The sequence below is a fragment of the Neovison vison genome, chromosome 3 (assembly GCF_020171115.1).
Source record: "Neovison vison isolate M4711 chromosome 3, ASM_NN_V1, whole genome shotgun sequence".
NCBI lineage: Eukaryota > Metazoa > Chordata > Mammalia > Carnivora > Mustelidae > Neogale > Neogale vison.
Genome location: NC_058093.1, coordinates 182,114,503 through 182,142,019, shown reverse-complemented (window position 1 = coordinate 182,142,019; position 27,517 = coordinate 182,114,503). Strand labels below are relative to the sequence as shown.

The 27,517-nt window shown below is 40.6% G+C and overlaps 1 protein-coding gene across 1 annotated transcript in view; it reads right to left on the bottom strand.

Annotated features, from left to right (window-relative positions):
• The window catches only part of RAB31 (RAB31, member RAS oncogene family), a 129,740-nt gene that overhangs the window by 22,183 nt on the left and 80,040 nt on the right, over positions 1 to 27,517 (bottom strand). Inside the window, exons 4-5 of the mRNA XM_044243410.1 lie at positions 20,365 to 20,436; positions 19,142 to 19,248 (exon numbers count right to left, since the gene is read on the bottom strand). Of these exons, the coding sequence (XP_044099345.1) occupies positions 19,142 to 19,248; positions 20,365 to 20,436 (179 nt within the window). The remainder of the gene's footprint in view (positions 1 to 19,141; positions 19,249 to 20,364; positions 20,437 to 27,517) is intronic.

Sequence of the window (27,517 nt, the reverse complement as noted above, 5' to 3'; positions counted from 1 at the left end):
AGCTTTTGTGTTCAGATCTTTGCCATATGGAAGTTTTTATGTAGTCAGACTTTCTATTATTTTCCTCTATGTTTTCTGAGTTTTATGTCATGATTAAACAGTTCATTCTAACTTCCAAGATTATTTTTAACAGTCATCTGCTTTCTCTAACTTTTATGGTTTTGTTATTTTACATTTAAATCCTCATCCCACTTTCAATTTATTTTTTCTCATTTTCCCCATGACTAGTTAATTATCCCAAGACCATTTACTGAATTATCCCTTTTTATACTTATTTAAAAATTATCTTTATCATATACTAAATTTCTCTATGTATTTCACCCTGTTTCTTGATTCTCTCATCTATTCAATGATTTTCTGTGCAATTCTGTGACAATGTTATATTGTTTTCTTACTGAATCATTAAAATAGATATCAATATCTGTTGGGATTTGTCCCTTCAATACTATTTCTACCTATTTATTATTATTTTTTAAAAGATTGATTGATTGATTGATTTTAGAGAACAAGAACAGGGGAAAGGGCTGAGGGACAGGGAGAAAGAATCCCAAGCAGACTCTGCGCAGTATGGATCCTGACCTGGGGCTCGATATCACGATTCCAAGATCATGACCTCAGCTGACATGAAGAGTCGGATGCTCAACCAACTGAGCCAACCCAGGTGCCCCTCTGTTTATTTTTCTAGATGAATTTTAGGATCATTTTGTAAAACTCTTTTTAAATGTCTTTTTGGTAATTTGAGTGGAATCTCAGTGAATTTGTGGTTTAATTTAGAGCAAACTGACATTTTTACAATACTGAGTTTTCCTATCCACGGAAAAGTATACCTTTCCATTGATTTAAATGTTTTGTGTCCTACCACAGCTTGCATGTTTTATCTATATAGTTCTTGCTCATTATTTGCTAAATTCATTCCTAGGATTTAAAATATTTCAAAATTTAAAAAAGGACACACACACACCAGAAAAGTTTATTTCTAGGTATTTGAAGTTTGTATTGCTATTATAAAGTGGGTTTTAACATTGATTTGATTGATTTTCTAGTTGGTTAGTATCTGTATATAGGTGAAGAATAGTTATGCACTAGACAACCTTGGTTTTCCTGGCCCTGCTAACAATTCAAACACCTCCCATGAAAATGAGGATTGCGTGATTCATATATCAGATTTCCCAAGATGAAAAAGTTTAGTATCTGCAGTGTTAGAGCACAGAGAGAGAGGAAAAGTGATGCTCACACACTGTTGGCAGAATGACCATGTATTCCAAAGAGCTCATGGAAGTTTAAATGCAGAACAATCATATCCTCTAAGAAGTTTCCAGAACTTAAACACATTAGGTTGAAAGAAAAAAACAAACAGAAAAAACCAACCACATAAGTTGATGCTAAAAACAAAGACAAAATGAGGACAAACATTCAAGATTCCTATAGTTGGTCACAGAGCAATCATAATTCAGCCTTCTCTAGACAACCTCAGAGGATGCCCATGAATCTCTCAAAGCCTCATCTCTCATGTGTGTTCTACAGACCACCGTCTTCGTGATTATTCTGGACTCATTAGAAAAGAAGATCCATTCTGAACCAGAAAGGCCCATTAGGCAAGCCCCAGAAATAGGTATTCGGGCAACTTCCCAACGGCTTCTTATGCATTCTATGGCTTGAGCATAACTCTTCTAAGGGGTGGACTGTAAAACACTGAGTTTGGTATTTCTGCAGTCTATCCAATTCACAATCTGATACTACGAAGTCATGAGTTTGGAAATCTGTATTAAGATGACTACATCTGGGGTGCCTGGGTGGCTCAGTGGGTTGAAGCCTCTGCCTTCGGCTCCGGTCATGATCCCAGCATCCTGGGATCAAGCCCCGTATCGGGCTCTCTGCTCGGTAGAGAGCCTGCTTTCCCCCGACACCGCCTGCCTCTCTGCCTACTTGTGATCTCTCTGTCAAATAAATAAATGAAATCTTAAAAAAAAAAAAAAGATGACTACACCTAGGACATAATCAAATACACAGGTCTCAGGCAATATTTTACAAGTGATAAAATAAAAGAAGAGTGGCCCCATGAGCTCTTCCCAAAAGAAACTTTCTGGTGGCCTGGGTCTGTTCTATAATGTATATTCTATTTCTAAACCACTGGAATAGCAATAACCAAGCATTTCATATTCTGCCAAACTCCTGGAATAAAGCAGTTAACATTTCACTTAAAAAGTTTTGCCCTATCAGGATGCCTAGATGGCTCAGTCAGTTAAGCGTCTGCCTTTGGCTCAGGTCCTGGGATCGAACCCTGCCTCGGGGGTAGGAGTGGGGATCCCTGATCTGCAGGGACCCTGCTTTTCTCTCTCCCTGTGCTCCTCCCACCATTCGTGCTCGCTCATATTATCTCTTTCAAATGAATAAAGAAAATCTTTTAAAAAGCAAGTTTTGCCCTATCTTGTTCCTCTCTCCCCCAGCCACAGCCCCCTTCCAAGGTCAAGCTTAGAAGACCAGCTAAGCAGGCTAGGAGGAAGTGGCAAGGTTACAGTGAGCAGGATGCGGTTGTTCAATGTCTGGTGGAATTCTTTTTTGTCAAAACCATCCAACATGTTTAAGGTATTCTTGCCAAAAGCAGTAGCAATCATTCACAACATTCTGTCAGAACCCAGCGGAGGAGGGCTGCTGTCTGCAAAGGCTGCCATGAGCCACGAAATGGTCTCAGCCCTCAGCCCTCCCCACTCCCTCAAGCAGCCACTGAATGAATAAGCAGGGCAAGTTGTGTCACATTAGCTCACACTTTCTCTAACTGTGCAAGAGGTTTGTGTACCAATTCGACGAGGCCACCAGTTTAGCAATAATTAAAGCAGCAAAATTTAAAATGTTTAAAATGCTTGTTCTTATAGACAACCAGATTGGTTTCCCTGTGAGGTGGAACTAAAACCAAATGAACTTAAAAAAAAAAAAAAGAGTAATTACCACCTTTGCAGCAAAGACCTGATGGGTCTTTCATTTACAATGAAATAAGTGCTTACGGTTAAAGCCCTCACCATGTGCACCCTGGGAAGTGTTTCTGTTCCCATGGGACCTTGCTTACTTATTCATGTGTGTCCATAACTGCTATTCACCTGGGGCCACATTCCTAGTGTCGAGTTCAAACAAGCAGTGTCAGGTTCTCACCACAGACTTAAATGGATTGTTTCTCGTGGAAAATGTCAGCCTTTGAACTGAATGAGAACGGAGCAGAAAACACAGGTTCTTTAGGGAGACCTGGCCATTCCTTTGCTTCTTAAGACCCCTTTCTCCAGACAGAAGTTGAAGCTAGTCCTAAGAAGGCCGGAGAGAACCACAGGAAAGAGTTTCAAACCTTCTGAGGAGAAGCTGATAGGCTGCCATCTTCCCTCGGTCATTTGGAAAGGATTCTCCCTCATGGATTGTGTTTGTCCTTTTTATAAGATGCAATAGAGCATGATGGTCAAGAACACAGGCTCCGGGACAGATGGGCAGGTGTAAAGCTGTACCAACACCCTTTTAGGTACAAGACCTGACAAAGCACCTAAGCCTCCATGTCTCAATTTCCTCATCAAGGCGGGAGAAGGAGAGAGACTCTTTTACAGGATTGTGAAGATTGTCGTGAACTACTTATAATAGCATGTGGCACATAGGAAGAATGTCCACTACCTACATGAACAGTATAAAAATAGAAGTAATTATTGTGCTGCTTCAAAGAAATCATTGAAGAGGCTATAATCCATAATAGAAGTGACATTCTGAAACTCTGAAACTTTGGGCAGCATGGAAAGTGCAAGGAAAAAGATTACTGTATCCTCTGGGATGCCTGGCTGGCTCAGTCGATAGAGCATATGACTTTTGATCTCGGGGTTGTGAGTTTGAGTCCCACGATGGGTGTGGAGATTACTTAAAAATAAAATCTTAAAAAAAAAGATTATTGAATCTTCTAAGAAAATCTCTAAAAACAAAAATCTTGCCACTCTGCTTTATAACACATCTGTTGATGACTTTACACTTGGTCTTAGCCAAAAGGCTGAAAAGCAATTACATCTGTTGATGACTTCAGAAAACATACTTCCCCTGCCCCCTAAAGAAGGTTAAAATGAACTATGTGCTTCTGATTTTAGAATCCAGAGGCATCAAAATAAACTTATGTTTATCTCACTATAGATGCAGACGGATAGATGTACAAATAATTACAGTTGACTTTTGAGCAACATGATTCGAGGGGCACAGGTCTATGTACATAAATACTATACTGTACTCATAAATGTATTTTCTCTTATGATTTCCTTAATAACATTTTCTCTTCTCTAGTTTGCTTTGTTATAAGTATATAGTATATAATACATATAACATATGAAATATGTGCTGATGACCTGTTTCTATTATCGATAAGGCTTCTAGTTATATTTTTGGAAAGTCAAAATTATACCCAGACTTCAGGTGGAATGGGGGGGTCAGCACCACTGACCCCCATGTTGTCCAAAGGCCAACTGACAAAAATGCATGCACACTTGAGCAAGTATACATACTGCATTTCCTAGCTCCGCTTGCTCCAAGGTCCTAGAACCAGTGACACCCCAGTGTCAACGAGGCAATACAGCCCATATTTTGGCTTTTAAATACCATTCTTCAATAAGAAGAACCAGAGCTCCTTGGAGAAATGGCTGATTCTAGGGCTGAAGCCCAAAATATGCAGGATGAGTCCGTAACATCTTGTTATGCCAGAAAGGAAGGAAGTGCTTAAAAACCCAAATGATAAGCATATGTTAAAGGGACACAGGAGCCAAAAGAAAGAACTCCCAGTGGCCAAAGCTGGAGCCGTTGGAGCAACAGATGAAATAACACAGTACTGCAGTATAACCTAAAGCATAAAATAAACATTTCTGAGTCCATACTGATATAAATAAATGGCTGAATAAACTAGTTAAGTGGGTAGAAGTGACAAATTTCATCTGCAGAAGAATTCTGAATAATGTATGTGGATATTCCTATCTCTCTCTTTTCTTTTAAAGATTTTACTTATTTATTTGAAAGAGAGAGAGAGCACAAGCAGGGGGAGCAGCAGCCAGAGGGAAAAGCAGGCTCCCTGCTGAGCAAGGAGCCCCATGCAGGATAGATCCCAGGACCCTGGTATCATGACCCAAGCCAAAGACAGACATTTAACTGACTGAGCCATCCAGGCATCCCTAGATCTGTCTCTCCAGGAGGGGGAGCGTAATCCCTACCCTTTGAGTGTGAACATAGACTTCCTTCCAAGAGAGCAGTAGGGAAAGTAGAGGGAGGTAAATGTATGGTGCAGAAACCTGACAAAAGCTACCTAAGCTGGGTAACCAAGGTCAGCATCACCAGTGGTAATTAGTAAGTAATGAAAATAGCGCTTTACCACTACGGTCTTCCTCACCCAAACCCATAACCCCAGTCTAATCATGAGAACAACGTCAGACAAACTCTAATTGAGAGATATTCTCCAAAATACCCAACCAGGACCCGCAAAACTATTGAGGTCATCAGAAAAAAAGAAAGTCTGAGAAACTATCACAGTCCAGAGGAGCCTGGAGAGTCATGTCAACTAAGTGTATTATGATACTCGATATTCTGTATGGGATCTTAGAACTAAAACAAAGGACATCAGGGAAAAATTAATGAAATCTGAGTAAAGTATGAACTTTAGTTAATAGTGAAGTATCAATATCAGCTCCTTAGTTGTGACAAATGTCCTACTGTAATATAAGATGCTAATAGTAGGGGAAATTTGGGGTATCTGTGTGGCATAGTTGTTTGGGTGTCTGACTCTTGGTTTCAGCTCAGATTGGGTCTCAGGGCTGTGGGATTGAGACCCCCTGTCGAGCTCCATGCTCTGCAAGGAGTCTGCTCGGTACTCTCCCTCCCTCTCCTTTTGCCTCTCCCTGCCTCTAAAATAAATAAATAAATAAATAAATAAATAAATAAGTCTTAAAAAATTATATGGGAACTCTTCATACTACATTTTCAACGTTTCTATAAATGCAAAACTATTTTTTTAAAAGATTTTTATTTAATTTATTTATTTGACAGAGAGAGACACAGCAAGAGAGGGAATACAAGCAGGGGGAGTGGGGGAGGGAGAAACAGGCTCCCTGCTGAACATGAGTCCTATGTGGTACTCTATCCCAGGACCCCGGGATCATGACCTAAGCTGAAGGCAGACGCCTAAAAACTGAGCAACCCAGGCACCCCAATGCAAGACCAAAACAAAAGGTTTACTCAATTTTTAAAAATTAGCCATAAAAATAAGTACACACACACCTAGCATACACATTACCACATGTAGGTTTCAGTCCTAACACTCCCCCTACTTTCACCAGACCACAACATATCCACTTCCAAACCATACACACTTTTGATATCTTCTCCAGGGCCAACTAGGAATATTAAAGTGATTACAGACCATTTATCAGAATCTCTGATAAAGCTATGCGAATTCAGACATGAAGTATTGGCACATAGATGGATAGACAGGCCAATGGAACAGAATAAAGAGCCCCGTTCATACATGACACGTGACATATGAATGAGATAGTGTACATCTGTGGGGAAAGTATGGACTTTACAACCAACGCAGCTAACCATCTGGACAGCTATCAGGGAAACCTTAGGCAGCAGATATAAAAATCAATTCCCAGTGATTTAAAGACAGGGACATAAAACTGTAAGGTTTTAGAAAGATAATCAGCATAGGAATATCTTCATGATCTCAGGGGCGTGGAAAGTCTTCTTAAATAAAACTCTTTTCGCAGCCAAAAAATATATAAATAAATAAACACCCAAAGCACAAAGGGAAAACATCAATAAATTCTATTACATAGGAATTAAGGACTTCTGATAATGGAAAGACAGAAATAAAGATCAGGAAGCTGAAACATAAATTTGAAGAAAATATTTCAATACATACATATGTTTGGGGAATACACACACACACACACACACACATATTTTAAATCCTTTAAATACACAAGATTAGAGTAGACAACCCAACAGAAAAAGTGGCAAACACTTGAACAGGCTCTTCACATACGAGGAAACTAAAGGGACCCCTAAACATGTAGGAAGATGCCAACTTTCTTGGTAACTGGGGAAAGGCGAGTGGAAATTACTCTCAGATGTAATTTCTTACACCCTCACATCTTATGGTACTAAGACTGAAGGAAGTAGAGCAGCAGGAGGTCCCACACACCACTGATCCCCACTGCAGAAAGCATTGGTGTTACCTAGGAGAACTGAGTGTGTGCTCACCCTGCGGCTCAGCAATTAAACTCTTACCCACTGGAGTCCGAGAAATGTGTACACACAGCACTACGAGACGTATGAGACTATCCAAGAAGCCATAGTCACAGTAAGGCCACGCCAGAAATAACTCAAATACCCCTCACGAAGGATGAGTAAACTGTGTCATGCTCGTAAAGAATAGTATACAGCAATGAAAATGTACAAAATCCAACTAACAGTCATCAGGATGAATCTCCCAGGAATGTTAAGTGCAAGAGACAAGTCATCATATAATAGGTACAGTCATATTCCAATGAAAATAAAATTCAAAAACTGGCAAACCTAAATCTTTTATTTAGTAATGCAAACATGAGTCGTAAAGCATAGAAGAAGCAAAGAAACGATGATCCCAGAAGTCAGGGTTATTTCTGGGGGGAGATGGGGGATAGGGTTGAGGAGGAAGGCTTACTCATTGATACATGGTCATTTGTTTTATTCCTTGAAATTCCCGGGGCGCCTAGGTGGCTCAGTGGGTTAAGCCGCTGCCTTCGGCTCAGGTCATGATCTCAGGGTCCTGAGATCGAGTCCCGCATCAGGCTCTCTGCTCAGCAGGGAGCCTGCTTCCCTCTCTCTCTTTGCCTGCCTCTCCATCTACTTGTGATTTCTCTCTGTCAAATAAATAAATAAAATCTTAAAAAAATAATAAAATTCCCATGATCCTTTAAAATATACATCAATGTTTTATATATTCTTCATTAAGAATATTTTACAAGGGGAAAAAAAAGGAAAATTCCAGACATCCTCGCTGGGCTCCCTCCCGGAGCTCAGCCTTCAGTTCCTTCCATCCCATGTCCATACCAGCATCAGATACGGGTTTACCCACTGGCACAGCATCAGAAGGAAAAGTGCATCTTGGACCACAAAACACACACTTAGCAGCACACACTTGACTCATCTCACATACAGAAAACACCGTGTGCATTTTAATACTGGCCATGATATTTACAGACCTTCCATGTTGGCTTTTGATGTTCCTTGGCTTTTGGGCTTTAGTATTTGGAATAAGCTGGATTTTCACGATCCAGCATCTCGAGTTCCATTACTTGGTTTGTATCATATTAAACAAACTCTTATACTCCTTTTTGGCCCACCATCAAGATGGGAGAGAGTTTTGGAGGCATATATAAGAAATAAAAGCAATGGATGTATTCTTAGCAAAAAAACCAAAAAACAAAACACACACACACACACACACACACACACACACACACACAAACACAAAAAACATTTATTTCCAGATGTATCTTTATCTGCTAAAGGCCTCAGTTTGATCCAAAAAAATTGAAACAACCAATGCCTGGTGATTGCAGACGTGGTCGGTGTATTTGTGGGAAAACTGTAGGAGGATCATCCTGGCTGCCAAGTCCAGGTCTCCCTCCAGCTCTCACACAGGAGATTGTACCAATCGCTTGCTCAAGAATCTAGAATGGCTCCCACAGCCCTTGCCTTGAGGCTGGCAAGTACATTTCATCTCCTTAACGGGTGATAACCACAGGAAGCATTGTTACAAAGGAGTCTGAGGCCACATAGGCTCAGGAGACAATAGGGCCGTGACTGGCAGGCAAAGAATGGTGTCAGGGGTACAAGAGATGGGCATGTAGGAGGAAGAAGCCCCAGCTCCAATCACTCACTCTTCATTCTTTTAAGCCAGGCATAAACTATCCCCTCAGTATCCTTGTATCTCCCGCCATTCCCCAGGCAAATGGTAAGGTCTTCAAGATCTCTCCTCCATAATACATGCCAAACTCCCTCCCACCTCCATGCCTCTGTCCATTACCTTCCCTTCCTGGAATTTCCTCCTACCTGACTGATCCCTGACAGGGCAGCTGAGGGCACACTTCATCCATAAGCCTTTCCAAATCACTCCAGATGACTACAGACTTCCCTTTTCCTGAATTCTTTTGTCCCTTCTGCACCATGACATTTGGAGCTTTATTAAATATAGTCTTGTATTTACTCGTTAGATCGTTTCCTCCCATGCGTACTACTCTTGGCTTTCCAAATAGATGCAAATGGCTCTACGGAAAATACTTTCCTCTCTTTTCTTGTACTTCCCATAGAACGTTGCTGCACACACACAAAAACTACCAAAAATTACTTGTTAATTTTAGTTAAACACTGAGAGGACCAATTTCCTTCCTCCTACTATAACCGAGTTCCACTTAGACCCTGAATGTTCTTTTCTTGGACTGTCACCTCTTCACTTCAGGGAGTGTCTTGCCCCACTGGGAGCAGCTCCTCCAATCTCTCTCAGTGTTGTGCTAAGAGATACCAGAGCCTGGAGACCCTGATTCCAAGAGGGGCATGAGGACACTTGGTCACTGGTTAACGCCTGGGTGGTATCTACAGGGGATGGGAGGAACCTTGGGCAGAGGCAGCTAGTGATAAAGGAGCCATTTCCAGTTCTAGTAAGAGCCCACCATCCCCCTGAGTAGAAGCTCCCTTCCAATCTCCAAGCCCTTGTCTCCATCATCAGTTGGGTTGGGTAACTTCCTACGGCTACCATTTGCAAGATAAAATATCTTAAGCTTGAGGGGAGTTCTCCTATCAGCACTTCTCCTCCACGATCCCTCCCTCACACTTTCTGATTTGTTTACAGCCCTAACCTACCAGTGAGGTGTGGGATTCCAAAAAAAAGCCAGTGGGACACACCTAAGCTTGAAGAGCAGGTCAAATTAGAATCCATTACAAGAAATCCAATGTCCAAATGATGAAGAAAGGCAAGAAGAGTTTGGGGGAGTCCAAGGGGGGATTTGTAGACAAGGCCAAGAGTTCAAAATAAGGAAAAGAAGATCAAGCCAAAGAAACAGGCCTGGGATCTACACGAGGTAGGACTAGGGTGGAAGTAATTTCTACCAAGAAAGTACTTACAATGATGGCTACAGGTCAAGGCTTGTTTGCTAGGCTGATGGGGAAATTTGAAGGGGTGGGGGTGGAGGTTCTGGCCAGAAGAGGATAGGATCTCCTTTCCTTCCTCTGACACCTGAAGGATCTTGCCCCCATTGCCAACTACAACAGACGATTCTTCCTAGGCAGGCTTTCTTGTGAAAATACCACAGCCATGTGACCCTAATCCCTTGCCCAAGCTAAAGGCAGCCAATACAGGCTGGATATGAAGAAGTCCCAGTGTTCCAGGAGGCACAAGGTGCTGGCCTAAGCAGGAGTCTGATATTAATTAGATGGAGACAAACCCACCATATCTTTCCTTCTGGCAACTCTCAGTGTGAGATGCAAAAGAGAGGGGGCCAGAGTATGGGAACGGCTTCTAAAGAGATGACAGGGTGATGGGTCAGGGGTGCTGGATCCTGAAAGCTGGAGAGCCACTGTTTCCATTCTCCCTAAGGGCAGGAGGGTGGGAGGGAGGCCCCAGAAGGTGTGGCCCACACAAGCCTGGGTCTATGCCCAAGTTTTCTGCACTACCTCATTCTTCCCCATCATCAACTCCTATCACCTAACGTAGTGCTTTTTCAAGGATGGCCCTTGGAGGCTTGCAAAAGGACCACTTTACAAAATTCACCTATCTCCAGCCTGCCACTGCGCGTTGGATCAGAATCTCGGGAGCTAGGTTTCTGGAATCGGCATGAGTCTCATGTTCGTGGAACTTTCCAAACTACTGAAGCAAGGTGACCTACTTCTCTTTTTCTTTTCAAGACTCATCTGCTCCAATTCTCTGCCAGACCCAGGACAAGGCTGGGCAGTCTCTTGTGGGCTCCCAGACTTCCTGAAAAGAAGGTTTCTTTTCTCTCTAGACCCCAGGCCAAAGCTGCCCTCCTTAGAGCCACCTGGAATGAGCCCCATGCCACACATTACTTGTTCGAAAGTCCAGTGACCCACCACCGCTTGGCACTGATGCCAGCGTCTCCTGCCATGGAAGCGAGACAAATCACACAGCTTTTCCTGTGTGCTCTGGGCTGCTCCTCCCTTCTAGTCCATGGGCCTCTCAGGTCCTACACGATCAATCCAGTGGAAGTTCTGTTACTTTCTTTCAATTCTGCATTTCCCTAGAATATCCCCAACTTGGCAATGGAGCAGGGGGGAGGGAGATGGAACCTTGTTTCTCAGGCCCCATCAGGAACTGCATACTCTCCTGCCCGGGCAACTGGCATCGGAACTTTTCTCCAAGGCACATCTTCACAGCCAGGAAGAAAAGTGACAACGACGAGCACCTACAGTGCTGTATCTTCTGGGACAGAGCTACGTACAGTGTGGCCGATTCCAGTTTGCCTCCAGGCCGCAGATTTCAAAGTCACTTGGGCACAAGGACATTTTGTCGAGAACTCAAGATAGTCAGAGAAATACCACAAAGATCAGGTGCCTAATAAAACAAGCCAGAAGTCCTGAATTCACCTGACCAGGAGATTTTGAATGCCTTTGACTCTGCATTGTGTGCTCAGACCTTCATCCATCTTTTAGAACATGGAAGCATATAAAACACAGTGATGGGGTGTTAGGATGTGTCCTCCATGAAGCACTTCTGTTCGCGCGTGCCTCAAGTGGGCTGCGTCAAGTTCACAGAGTTAATTCCACTTAAATTCCAGTACACTCTCCAAACAGGCCAGGCATACCTCTTCTTACTGACCTACGAGCTTCCAGAACCGAAGTTCGTTAGAGGACACTGCCTCCACCTGTGGCCACGCTTACACGTGCACGTCAGATCTACACCCTCTCCAAGCCCCAAGGAAAAATAAAATAGAGCTTTCTGGCAACTACAGAAGGGCAAAATGTTTTAGGATTAAAGTAAAAGAAGGTCAAGCTCTAAATAAGGTCTGGAGTAAAGAGGTTTGGCTAACTCCCCAGAAAAATCATACCAGCGGGCGCAATCTGGAGCAGACAGATTGGCTGACCGAGAACTTGATTCCACAGCCATGGAAAGGAGTCAACGGCAGATGCCCACTAGGCCCTACCATTTACTGGACTATTCCAGTCTAGCAGCCGGAGGTTTATACAAGGACTAATACACCCGGCTTCCCCTTCCCTGCTTTCCTAGATGGGAGTTTTAGTGCACATTGGGTTTGTTGGGGATGGTGAAATTCATCATCTGGCCCAGTGTGTTTATAAAACTTCTGTCGATCATATATAATGCATATATAACATGTAGATATAGGGGTGTGTATGTCTCTGTGTGTAATATATACATATATATCCACATATATGCCACTGTTCTAATATTTACTTATTATTTCTATCTAAATCAACCTTTTGTTCATTAAATTTTTTTATTGAGATCATTGTAGACCCACCTACAGTTATAAGAAATAGATTTCTTGTACACTTTGTCCAGGTTCCCCAAATTGTAACATTTTGCAAAACCATGGTATGATATCATAAATAGGATACTGACACTGGTATACTGTCTTATTTAGATTTCCTGCCTTACTGGTACTCATCTGTGTGTGTGTGTGTGTGGGTGTGTGTGTGTGTGTTAGGCTCTATACAATTTTAACCCTTGTGTAGGTTCATGTCTCCACCACCACAGAGAAGACACCAAATAGATCCAACATCACAAGGATCCCAGCTGTTGCCCTTTTAGAGCCACACCCACTTTCCTCCCCTTCACGTGCCCACCACGTCACCCCTAAACAGACCCCCTGGCAACCACGAATAAGACTTCTATTTCTAAAATATTTTCAACTCAAAATCTCATATAAATGAAATAATATACAATGAACCCTCTGAGATCAGCTTTATTTGCTCAGCATAATTGCCCTGGAGGTTCGATCCAAGTTGCCTGTAGCCATGGTTTGTTCCTTTTCACTGCTGCATACTATTCCGTGGCATGGATGTGCCACAGTGTGCTCTGTCATTCACCTTTAAGAGGATATCTGGGCTGATTGCAGTTTGGGGATATTATTTTAAAAAAAGAAGCCTCCATGAATATTCATGTGTAGGTTTTATGCGAACGTAAATTTTCACTTCTCTGGAATAAGTGCCCAAAGTATGATTGCTGGGCATATGGTAATTGCATATTTAGCTTTAAAAGAATCTGCCAGACTGTTTTCCAGAATGTACTATTTTACACGCATACTGGCAACATATGAATGTGCCAGTCTGTCCACATCCTTGCCAGCATTAGGTGTTATAACTCTTTTATTTCAGTGATTCTGACAGGTCTGCTTATGATGCTTAAACACCTTTTCATGCCTATGCTTACCATCTTGATACTCTCCAGGGTGAAATATACTTTGCTCATTTTCAAATTATATTTTTTTAACCATTAAGTTGTAAGTGTTCTTTATATAGCCTACATGCTTATCCTTTGTCAGATATATGGTTTGCAAATAGTTTTGCCCAGCCTGCAGCTTGCTTTTCAAGCTCTTCACACAGGCTTTCACAGAGCAAAGTGTTTTCAGGTTTGATGAGGTTCAATTTATCAATCTTTCCTTTATATGGAGTGAGCTTTTGCTGTCAAGTCTCATGACCCTTTACCTAGCTGCAAATCCTCAAGATTTTCTCATAGGAGTTTTTCTAAAAGTTTTACAGTTTTACCTTTGACATTAAGCTCTTATGATTTTTTTTCTAGAGTAATTGTTACATAAAGTGTGAGGTTTAGGTTGCAGTCTTCTCCCTTCTATGGATGTCCAATTACTTCAGTACCATTCATTGAAAACTAGGGGAAAAGGAGCAAAGCAAAACCAAAGCACAGAAGAAAGGAAATGGTGCACAGAGAGAAAATAAATGGAATAGAAGTAGAGTGGAAAGAAATCAGTGAAACTGAATGTTGGTTCTTTGCAAAGATCAACAAAACTGACAAACCTTCAGCTACAGAAGAAAGTTAAAATTTCTAAAATCTGGAATGGAAGAATAGACATCCCTGCTGACCTTACAGAAAGGAAAAGGATTACAAGAGAATACTGTGCACTACACAAACAAATGAGAGACCTTAGATGAAATGACTAAGTTCCTAAAAATGTATAAACTATTCTAACTCAAGAAATAATAGAAAACTTGAATATACCTATAGCAAGTAAAGCAATTGGACTGGTATATAAAATCTTTCCACAAAAGAAAAGCCTGGGTCCAGATGGCTTCACCCATGACTTTATCACTTAAGGAAGTTAACACCAATCTTTCACAAACTCTTCTGGGCAATAGAAAAGAAGGGAGCACTTTTCAATTCACTCTACAAAACCTACTGCGTTGATATACCAACATCAAACAAAGACAACACACACACACAAAAAATGAAAACTACAGACCAATATCCTCATGAATACAGATACAAAACCTCAGCAAAATGAGTAAACAGAACTCGGAAGCATATAAAAAGGATTATGCATCATGGCTAAGTGGGATTTGTCCCGGGAATGCAGGTGGTTTAAATTAGAAAATCAATTAATGTAATACGTTATATTAAGAAAAAAGAACAAAAACCACATGATCACCTCAGAAGATGCAGAAAAAAGCTGCTGGCAAAATTAAACATTCATTCATGATTAAAAAAAAAAAAAAACAAAAAACACCCAGCAGACTAGGAATAAAAGGCAACTTCACCACACTGATAAAGAAGATCTACATAACACGCCTGCCAACATCATAGTAAGAATGACTAAATGCTTTGCCCCTAAAATCAGCAAGATTATAATGTCTGCTTTCACCATTTCTATTCCAATTGTACTGGAAGTTCTATACAGGGTAATTAGATAAGAAAAAGAAATAAAAGGAACCCAGACTGGAAAGGAAGAAGTAAAACGGTTTTCACAGACAACAGAATCTCGTATACACTAAAAACAAATATACCATAAACGAAATTAACAAAACAATCCCATTCACAATAGCATCAAGAAAGATCAAACACTTAGGAACAAGTATAGGAAAAGAAATGCAAAACTTGTACACTGACAACTACAAGATATGAGCAAAAGAAACTAAAGAAGACCTAAATAAAATGGAAAGGATATTTCCATTCATATCTCATATTCATGGATCAGAAAACAATATTGGTAAGATGCCAATAATCCCCACATTGTCCTAAAGAGTCAACATATTTCCTATTAAATCTCAGTAGCTTTTTTTTTGGTAGAAATTGAGAAGAGGATCCTAATGTTCATATAGAAATGCAAATGGAAATGCAAAAGGCCCACAGTAGTCAAACAGTCAAACAATCTTGAAAAAGAAAAACTAAATTGGGGGCCTTATAATTCCCAACTTCAAACTTATAAAACTACAACAATCAAAATCATGGGGCATTAACAGAAGGATGTGTAGATCAACTGAATAGAATTAAGAGCCCAAAATAAGACTTACACTTATGGTCAACTAATTTTTGACTAAAAGTTCAAAAAAAAAAATTCAATAGAAAAAGGGTTGTCTTTTCAACAAACGGCGCTGGGAATTAGATATCCACACAGGCAAAGATTAATTTGGACCCTTACCTCATAACACACACAATAATTAGCTCTAAATATAAATAAATATAAATGTAAATACAAATATAAATGTAAGCTCTAAAATTATAAAACTCTGAGAAAACATCCGAGTAATCTCTGTGATTTGAATTAGCCAGTCACTTGAGCATAACAGATAAAAAGGGAAAAATCACAAATTGGACATTACGATTTTGCACTTCAAGAGACATAATAAAGATTTTAAGGAGAGCTCATGAAAAGGAAGGAATATTTGCAAATCATGTATCTGATAAAGGACTTGTATTCAGAATACATAAAAAATACTTACAACTCAATAATAAAAAGACAAATAACTCAATTAAAAATTGGGCAGAGGATTTGAAGAGACATGTCTCCAAAGAAGATAAACGAATGACCAATAAGCATATGAGAAGCTGTTTAACATCATTAGTCATTAGAAACATACAAACCCAAATCACATCAATACAACTTCACACCCACTAGGATGGCAATAATGCAAAAGCCTGGTAATAATGGTGTTGGTTGAGAATATAGAGAAAATTAGAACTTCGTACATTGCCAGTAGGCATACAAAGTGGTGCAGCCACTGTGGAAAACCATTGGGCAGTTCTTCAAATTGTTAAACACAGAGTTTCCGCATGACCCAGAGATTTCATTTCTCATAACACACCCGAGAGAAATGAAAACATATGTCCACACTAAATTTGTCCATGATTGTTTGCAGCAGCACTTTTTAAAGTGGCCAAAAAGTGGAAGCAACTGAAATTTGAGGTTTCATTCAACTAGTGAGTGGGAAAATCAAACGTGGTATATTCATATGATGAGCTATTATTCTGCCATAAAAATGAAGGAAGGCATTTCAAAAACCTTATGCTCAGTGAAAGACGCCAGTCACAAAAGACCACGTAAGTGTATGATTTGTTTTCTACAAAATGTGCAGCGAAAGCAAATTTATAAAGACAAGAAAGTATGTTAGCGGTTGCCAGGGGCTGGAAGGAGTTGGACATTGGGAGTGACCAAATTGGCATGTTCTTTGTAGGGTGATGGAAATGTTCTAAAATTAGATGTGATGATGACTGTACAACCTAGAACTGTACAAAAATTTATTGACCTGTACACTTCAAACAGATGGATTTTATGGTCTTTAAATGAGTTCAGTGAAATATATTTATAAATAACTTAAATTTTTAAATGATCTATTAATAAATATTTTAAAATTAAAAATCTACTAACATCCAGGGGGGCCTGGGTGGCTCAATGGATTAAGTTTCTGCCTTTGGCTCAGGTCATGATCTCAGGGTCCTGGGATCAAGCCTGGCATCCTGCTCTCTGCTCAGATGGGAGCCTGCTCCCTCTGCCTGCCTTTCTGCCTACTTGTGATCTCTTTCTCTTTCTCTGTCAAATAAATAAATAAAATCTTTAAAAATTTACTAACATCCAACTGGTCTTTCTCTTTGACCTAAGCAAACTGGTCCTTTTCACTGAGGTTGGAAAGAGAATTGCAAAGGGAGTCATTTCTTTGCCGCATGATTCAGTAAGAAGTGGCACCTAACACAACTTTGTGGGTAACAAAAGATATACACTCCACACTTTAAACCACAGGATCTTGAGAAGTCGCGTGCCGACCTCACTGAGGCCAGACTAGAGAAGAAAGGGCACGATGCAGAAACATGAACTAGTGAGACAGCGGCCCCATGATGTGGCCACTGGGAGCAGCACCTAGATTGTCTCCCACTGGGGATAGAGGAGCTGTGTGTGAATCTACGGTTGAAAGGGAGTTGGATGGACGACGTTAGCTGGGGCATCTTGAAAACTATACATATAGGCTTGGCACAAAGCAAAATGACTGCCAAGAAGAATGCAATACCAGTGCATGGAAGGCAAATTCCACCCCAAGACACGTGTACGTCTGTCCTCAGCTATCTGTGGCCAAGCCAACATGTCACAGACATGTTTTATCAGGCCAGGCTGTACTCTTCTAGGAACGCCCCCCTCTTCAAGACTACCTACGTTCCCACTTTCATCATGTTGATGGTGGGAAAAATCCTCTTAAGCCACCCTAATCCCCTCTGTTGGCCACAAATGCCTTGTCATGGTCTGAGAAAACCCTTCCATGGCCATTTAAACTGAAACAGAGAGAGTGCCAGAAACTAAATATGGAACATATCGAATGCCAGTCAGGCAATCCTGCTCTTTAGTTCCCTTTTTCCCAAAAATAATTGAAGTGGGATTCAGTTCCATGTCACCAAGAATCCCAATTCCAGTCAACTTTACAGCATTGTCTGCTTAAATTCTAGCCCATCAGTTCTGTCACAATACGGAAGGCTTAGTACCTTCACAGTCACACCTTCACTACAATCCAGGGGTGTCAGATGACTGTGCCCGCATTCAGCCAAGAGTGTTCCTACCCTCCCACCCCACCCGCTTCTGACGACAAAAGTTAAAGTGATTCTTTTGCAATTCTAGACAAACAACCTGTTTCAGGGTTACAGTAAAGAACATAGAGATCTGAGCTAAGTCTGGGGAGTTTAAAGATGTGTCCAGCCCCCGGGAGAACAAATGATTAAGTGGTGTTTATGGCTGTTATCATAAATCGATCTGATGCAATGTGATACAAAGCTTTTGAAATCCCAAAGAAACAGAGCAATTTGTCAAAGGCCATGTTAAGAGCTTTTGCAAGATCTGTTTCCATTGTTTATCAAACTTCAGCTTAATCGTACTTGGATGTGCAAAGCCTGAAGCATGACGTCGTTGTCTTTATGAAGACCCACGACTGGAATTGCAGAGAGTTAAATTAACCAGGGGGATGGAGATGATGTAAATTCACTATTCCTTTTTCCCTGCATTTTCATTTAGTAAAAAGACCTAGCTTCTCAGGCTGCATAAAAAAAATCTCTAGTCCCTGCGGACTGGCTCCCTGTAAACCTTGGTCCAGGTAAAGAAAGATCAACAATCCATTGTCTCTGAGGGAAACCAAAGTGCTTCTCTATAATAGGTCACCTTCAGATCCTACAACAAAGTAGTGAGATTTTATAGACCCAACTACACCCTTAAGTTAAAGTTAGAACTGAAACAAACATGGGTGCTATGGGAAATGTTACAAATCCTAGCACTCCTTACCATATGAGAGTGTTATTAGAATGGCCATCGTTGTAATAATGTCGATAAATAACAAAGAAGGTGACAACAATAGTAATAAAAGCATTTAGCCCAAAGACCTCTAGAGTCAGGGATGTGACCGTGCTCAGTAGAGGAGATTAGGTTTTAATATGCACTCCTAGCTGATCCATCCAATTTGCATCTCATTATTTCCCCCTACGTCTACTCTGGTTGAACATGTACTACCCAGACCACGAGTGGATGGCCGTCGATTAAATCATTACACTGAGAACAGACTTAACAACACCGGCTTGACAGCTTTTTACATGTGGACATTCAGAGATGGAGATATTTACAATACCAAAAAAATTTTTAATGCATCTTACCTAATATCTGAGAGATCACACTTGTTTCCAGCAATAGCCATTACAATGTTTTCTGGACCATGTTCCTTCAGTTCTTTCACCCATTTCTTCAGGGTATGAAATGAATCCTAAATCCAAAATGTAAATCGATCAATCACTGTAAAGACCCACCAACACAAGATTTCAACCAAGTAGAAATATAAACCCAACCCAATGTAACAAAGGAAAATATTTTTAGGAAACTCACATACATTAACATCCTACCTCCCTCTTGGCATAAGACTTAATATTAGCTAAGCTTCACTTAAATAGCTGTGAAAGTTTCCTTTTCTGAAACCAAGACTTGACGAAGTTAAGAAAATCATGCCAGTAATTTTCTTCTATAAATAACATTAATTTAAAATGGTAGCCTTGATTCAACATGAAAATGACTGAAGTCATAGAACTAGACATGTTCATGCTTATCTCAGGGAAGAAAGAGAAAGAATACAGATATACATTATCTCTGTCTCTGTCTCTGTCTCTCTCCCCTTTTCCCCCTCCCTCTCTTTCTCTTTTCCTCTCATCCTATTTTCCTTTCTGCTCTTCACTCACAACCCTCCCTCAGCAAACCAGTCAAGGTAGACACCACATTTAGGTAGAAGAGTTCAGGATCCCATAGGTGGTAACGGTGATGGGTGATTGAACCTGCAGTCCTGTGCGCTGAGTCAGCACTCCAGGAGTGGAAAAAAACAGCCAGCAAACACTGCAGTTCCTTGACGGATATCCTAGATCCTCAACGTGATAACTAAAAATATGGTATACTATATATATGCAAATACACGACACATACATAAACATTATCCCTGACATTTTAAGTAGTGTGATTGAAACACTAATAGAAAATCAGCATTCCATAATTACAAAACATGCAGGACTTAAAAATAATTTCCCTCTTCCTGAAAAGCTGACGTTTCACAGAGCTGTACTGGCAGGCATGACCTTGCCTCTATGACGAACAGACAGTCAATTTTAAAAATAAATGATCATTGTTGTTTATTTAATTTGGCCAATAAATCTGAAATGCTCCACTGCATATAGGTTGATAAACTCAATATATGGTGATTACCTCTGCCTACCATGCTATGAAATCCCATTCCAGGCTACTGGCAAGACTCAGGCCATCAAGCCTCCGCTTTGGTCTTTCTAAGACAGAGAATCAACATACAAGGCATCAAAATTTTAAAGGGCTTTTATTTTCTTACCTGTTTGGTAATATCATATACTATGACAGCGGCAGCAGAACCACGATAGTACATGGGAGCCAGTGAATGAAACTGTTTAAGAACAATGCATAGTTTTAGGCCAAATTCAACACATTTTATGCAACCCCAAATTAAATATAAGATTTTCCTGCTACATTATCCCTACAGGATCCCCGAATTCCCCCTAGAATTTTCCCAGGAACCCTATTAGGCAATAAATTCTCCCCCTCCACCACACATGTGCTTGTGGCCAACAGACCGTGAAATTCACTTTTGGGCAAAGGCCAAGAATAAATTTTATTTTAAATGTTCCTCTTCTATGAATTTTATTTTCTCTGCCGCTCATTACTTATCTAATATGACTGACCCAGGGCAATCTCATTAGAATTTTTCACTGGTAAGAAAAAGATGTTTGCCAAGGGGAGGACAAAAGGAGACTGACACAGATCACAAGACCCTCACTGAGTCCTTAATGAGGGCCACTGAGCAAGGGCGACTCCGAAACCCGCCCTCAGCCTGCACGGCTGCTGTCCCTCAAAGGCACACAGTGACACAGACAAGCTCCATTCCAGAACGTGAGCAAAGCACGGCTCACTGGTCACTAAAAGGTTCACCACTCACTTTTGGGATAGAATCCTTTATCCCAAAAGAGGAGAGATAATTAAGCTGAGGATACAAAGACATTCTATGTCTATTTTGAAGAATAGCTCTTTGAATGCATTTGAAGACTATATCGTGGAAAGGTTTTGAAAGCTGAGAAGTAAGAGATAGCCCAACAGACAAATAGACAAAGGATAGACATAGATAAATCTCCGGGGAAGAGACGGAAATTACCAATAAATATTTTTTTAAAACATTCAATTATGCTAAAAGAAATGAAAATAAAGGCAATGAAGAGGCATGTATTAATTTATTAAATATCAAATAGATTTATTATATCCATTGCTGGTTTGGATTTGGGCAGGGGGCCACTCCCACATGTTACATGGGAATGTGTTTTAAGACCTTCTTTGGGCACCTGGGTGGCTCAGTTGGTTAAATGTCTGCCTTTGGCTCAGGTCATGATCTCAAGGTCTTGGGTTCAAGCCCCGGGTCAGGATCCCTGCTCAGTGGGGAGCCTGCTTCTCTCTGCCCCTCCCCCTACTTGTGCATGTTCTCTCTCTCTCTCAAGCTTTCTGCCTCTCTCAAATAAATAAAATCTTCTTTTAAAAAAACCTTCTTGTAAAAAGATGCTCAACATCACTAATCTTCAGAGAAATACAAATCAGAATCACAATGAGATATCACACCTGTTAGGATGGCTATTACCAAAACGCCAAAAGATAACAAATATTGGTGAAAAAAGGAAACCCCGATGCACCATTGGGAATATAAATTGGTGGAGCCACTGTAGAAAAGAGTACGAAGGGTCCACAAAAAACATGCAACTATGTGATCCAGAAATTCCCTTTTTGGGTATATACCTAAAAGAAATGAAATCAAGTACTTCGAAAAGATATCTGCACTTCCATATGCATCACAGCCTTATTCACAATGCACAAGACATGGAAACAACCTAAGTGCCTACTAATGAATGAATGAATGAGAAAGTGCAGTGCGTGTCTATATATACAATGGAATACAACCCAGCACTTAAAAAGGAAATCCTGCCGTTTGCAGCAACATGGATGAATCTAAAATATATTAAGCCAAATGAAAGAAGCCAGGTGTAGAAAGAAAAAAACTGCATGATCTCACTTATAGATGGAATCTTAAAAAGTCAAATACACAGAAGGAGAGAGTAGAAGGGTGGTTAACAGGAGTAGGGAAGGGAAGGAATTGCAGAAATGTTGGTGAAAGGGTACAAAGTTGCAGTTACAAAGGGTGAATAAGTTCTAGAAACAACACACGTGGTGACTGCTTAATCATATTGTATTGATTCTGGAAATTTGCCAAAAGAGTAGATTTCAGGTGCTTTGGTCATTTACAAAAAGGAATAGATAATTGTGAGAAGGTATGTTAACTAGTTTGACTCTAGTAATAATTTCACTTTATCTATGTACATCAAGCCATCATGTTGTACACTTTAAATATATCACTTTTTCTTTTAAAGAAGAAAGACTTTCTTTAAAAGCCACTGTTGATAATATATATCAAAAGTTTAAATGTGCATATTGTTTGACCCAGCAATTCCACTGACAGGAACGTATACTGGAGTGATCGTCACACACACCAAGAACCTCATCCTTGTGTTATACATGGGAGCAAATATTTGAAAACCCCCTAACGGTTCACCATAGATAATCCATTAATGGTCTCTGGGTATAATGGAATAGCCTGCAATAATTAAAACGATGATGGGGATTTTCATGTACAGGAAAAGGTTACATACTGTTGACAGAATAAAAAACATCTCAAAGCAGCCTATGGAGCATCCTATGATTTAGGGTAAAATGTGAGTGGGTTTGACTGTGTGTACAGTTACAACAATGTTTCTCAAAATATTCATGTGGGATTTCTAGTGATATGCACAATTTTCTTAAAAGAGCACTATACATGGCATTATACATAGCACAAATGTTTACAATGTTTTTTTTTTTTTCAAAAATAAAATAGGTTTTCAAGTTAAAAAAGCAAAAGCAGCCATTTTTATTGGAGAGTAGGATAAGGAGCAGGGGGGTAAGGAAGGATGGATCCTGAAGCTTTCCCAGCGAACAACAGAACCACCGTTCATTCATGTTTATTTCTCCCGGAATACTGATCGCCAAATAAAGACCTGACAAACTGAAATGATCCTATTTGGAAATGTGAAGCACATCGGTTCCCACAATTTCCCTTTTAATGCACTGAGGAAGGCTTGTGGCGCACTCTCAAGAGTGTGGAAGGAAGCAGGCTCTTTCTTAACTCCTAGCCCTTGTGCAAGCGTCTGCCTTGAGCAGAAATCTTCTTGGTGCCTCTGTGGTTTTCATAAAAGGGAATGGGTTGGATGGGGCTCAGGATGAACCCAGGAGTTCCCAGCTGACGGCCCTTGGCCTCTTGCCAGGACTCACTGGAGGACAGCGGGCCATTTACCATGCTTGCCTTGCATATTCACTACCCAACACTGTGTGTTTGTTGTAATTGTTAGGCATCAATAAATCTATTTTTAATCCGTCCTTTGGCAATCCACTCCACATATAGAAAATAAAATCAGAATTCTTGCCCAAAGGGAGGAAAAAGCAATGTATTTTTGAAACATTCCTGCTTTGCTAAGGGTAAGGAATGCATATAAAGTGTCCTTCAGCCCAATTACATAAAATGCCCTTTTTTTTTTTCAAAATAGCTTCCATATAAGAAAGGTCCACTTAAACACAGCACGTAGGTACAAAATTTACATCTCAAAAATCAAGATACTCGTGGACTCAAGCACAGAGAAGAGTAAATTGTGAACATCTTCTTAAGACAGAGTCATTTTCAGCTATAATACCATGAGCTGAATCTGAAATGGTCGCTGGTGTGCAGGACTCATGGATTATTGAATAGATCTTTGTATATAATGCATTACTTGTTCCTTCCTTCCTCCAAATGGAATCATTCTGAAATAAATCTGTTGGTGAAGCCACTTAAATGACTTTATTGCCGGGGACTTGGGGGTTTTAACGAGTTGAAAGTTCGTCTCTAGTCCTAAACCCAATAATGCATTGACCAAAGGGTAATATTTGTGGAGGACAAAAAGATAAATCACTTCTAGTTTACAATGTGTATACTCTTCCCCACACAAACATAAAAACAAAAGCACCACAACTGACTTCAATACTCAACATGACGTAATTCAATTTCCGTAGAGCCCAAATTAAGACTGATGAAAATACTCACCTAAAAGATTCTTCTAGAAACACAGTTTTACAATCACGGGAGCTTGCTGTAATTTTTAAATCTCACCTTGAAGAATTCTTCAAAACTTAGCAGGACAGATATCAGTTCAAAATTCCTTCTTCCCTAACTACCCAACAAAATATCTAGAATACTAAAAATTAGAGTACTCAGATGACTCTCCAGTGACATTTACTTATTTAGAAAAAGCACAGGGAATTGTGAAAAGCAAATCTGACCCTCAAAAGAAATGGCTGTTCGTGTACTTGGTGTTGTGCAACTGTGTATTTTTAAAGATTGCGTGTCTACAGAATAAAAGAGAAGGGAACAGTCTCATTCAACCTTCTCAGACTTCTCAGCTTTTACAGATGGATGATAACCCTGTCCCCACTATAGGAACTGGGAGACAGAGGCATAACCTTTCTGGAAAGCAACGAAACAATGAATAGCAAGAGCAAGAAAATGTTCATACACCGATTCAAGGATTGCGCTTCTGAAGGGAATGGTCAGAGATGGTCACAAAGTAACCAGATTTCACTCCAGAACTATCAGTCATGCAGAAAAACTGGAACCTATTTCAATGTCTAGCCATCAGGGACCAGAAAAGTAAATTTGTCTAGACTCCCTCTGAATCTACGTCTCTTCATACTTTGCCCTTAGCCATGCAATGGACTGCCAGGCAGCAGTGAAACTCACGTTTCTGAAAAACAAGAGACGGCATGAGACATAAGGGGCACAGTCTGGTATTTCCCAAGGGTCTTCTACTGAACCCTACGTTTATGAGGTACTTTTTGGAACAAAAACATTTCTTAGCCAAATAAGTTTCAGAAACACTTTACCTAATAATGTCCCCCTGGAGATTTGTGAAGTCTTATTAGTGTATTAAAGGCTCTGAAAATTTCTGTAGTAAAGAAATCTATTTGTTTTGGTTTTAACTCAGACGTCTCAATTGATTTTTTTTTTTTTACCTTTGTTCAAGTAATATTTATTAACATCTTGAGACCTAGTATGCTCAGAACCCACATTAAAGGCAAAGCATGACGAGATCTAGGGAGTCTAATAGAGCCTGGCTCTATTCTGGTAAAATGCAGGTAGTGATGTGGGAAACAAAAGCAAAAGCAAAAGAAAAAAATTCTATCTCCTTACAATTTACACACGTCCTTGAGACAGGCAGAGTGACCTTCCTCTAAGGACTCAACGGTCTGGGTGTTAATAATTTAGCTTAACATTAGCCTGACCTCCAGGATCCTGTAAGTTTCCTTTCACATATAAAAATTCCTTTGGAAATTTCCTTTATGTCTACACGCCCCCAAAGTATGTGTTAGCAATCATCCTCCAAGCATATGGCCCACTGATACACATCTGAAGGGACCCATGACTAAAGTATCACTAGTAGTAAATGACCTTTTCCTAAGAACAGCTAACCCTCCAAGGTCCTTGCTTCCAGATTCCTTAGAGACTGATGCTATCCCTAACCCACTTCGAACTTAAAAGTATATAAATAGCCACTCTTCCTGACCCCAGTTCATTTCTTCCTGCCTATAGGTCTTGTCCCGTGTTTTAACAAAACTACCCTGTTTACATCGAAGATACCTCAAGAATTCACTCTTGACCATTGGCTGCAAACCCCAATATTTTCAGATCAGATAACAGTGGAGGTGGGGTGAGTGGTGGTAACTAAGGTTTTTCCAGCTCTGTGATGTTACTCATGGCCAAGGTAAGGGAGACTTCAAATGGAACCTCTTTTTCCTTCGCCCTGCACTCGATTCCTCCAAGTGCATTACCTACAACAGAGGCCTCCTTTCTTCCCATCCCATGCACACACTGTTCAGCTCACTGTGGAAAGTCTTATTCCAGGAAATATCTGAATCCTCCAGACCACCCAGTCTGCTTCAGGCAAAATTCCTTAAATGCAGGTTTGTGGCATCATAAATTCCATAGCAGCAAAAATTCTGCATGTCAAGAATGAGCAGTAGTGGAAAACCCACGAATTTTCCAAACAAGGACAGGCTCCAGCTGAGCTCTGCCTCCCCACATGAGAATTATCCAAGCCAGGCCGCTCTTGCATCAAGTCCAGGAACATGGAGGAATGGGTCACGTGTAACGATTTTCAGACAGCGCTGTCCCTGGGAGAACCCAGGCTGGTCTGTATCCAGTGCCAGCACACAGTGAAATTCTCACAACCTGCAGAACCCTGAGGCTATGGGCCTAACCCACTGAGTCACCCAGGCGCCCCTGTTTATATACTTTTAAGTTCGAAGTGGGTTAGGGATAGCATCAGTCAAGGGCAGAAGCCAAAACATATCCCGTGGTTCCACAGGATTCAAACAAAGAGGGAAGTGGTAGAGGAAAATTCTTGACATTCCCAACATTCTCAGCTGGCAAAAGCTGAATGGAAAAACCATTACTGAATGTTCTTTCTGTGCCATTCAGAAGAACGTTTCTGGTGTCTACACAGACCCTCTCTTTCCACGGAGAAGCATAAGTCCTATTTAATAGACCCACTCTGATGTCCTTAAATCCAATAGTAGGTAGAAGTGAAGAGAAAAAGGGCTGGGACTATTAACAGTTATTTCTGAATAATACCGTGATAGGCAGAGCACCACTTAATATAATATGTCCAGATTGTTTTAAAAAACATTTTAATAGGATACACTACTTTAGAGTGAGAAAAGATTTTGACACACACACACCCCTTCTTTCTTCTTTCAATTTGCTAATTAAAGACAAAGAGTTTCCTTGGCATTCAGGGGTCAGGGCATTGAAGCAAAAGCACCAGGAGAAAGCTGGGTTTTAGAGGTAACTTGACCTCCGGTGGACTCCTTTTTGACAAGGAACAGTGCAAACCTCCTTGGGGAGACGATGATACAACACAAATCCAAACATCCTTCCACAACATAAGGTGTTGGTGGGAAGGGCACAGATTTGTGTTTTGAGAAAAGACGAGGTAAAGAACTGGCGTATTCTCATCCTCAGAATAATGTGTAAGACAAAAGTCAAGGTTTTGAAATGAGGTAGAAATACATTTCTTCCCACCCACGTAATACCCAACTACAGAGAATCTCAACTCTTCTTCCTGTCTGCTAGCAAGCCAGAGGAATTGCCTCCAAGTCCAGAACTCTGCCCCACCCTGTCCAGAAGCTATCTGTGTTTCTCATCGCACACAGTCTCCATTCACGGGAAGGAAAAGCCATGAGGGTTGGTCATGAGTCTCCCTCTCTCCATACTCTGCTCAGGTAGATTTGATCTCTCCCATCTGCATACAGCCCTCCTGTTCACAGTAAACATCCCGTCCTTGAAAGAGGTCTCCCTGCAGAATGGG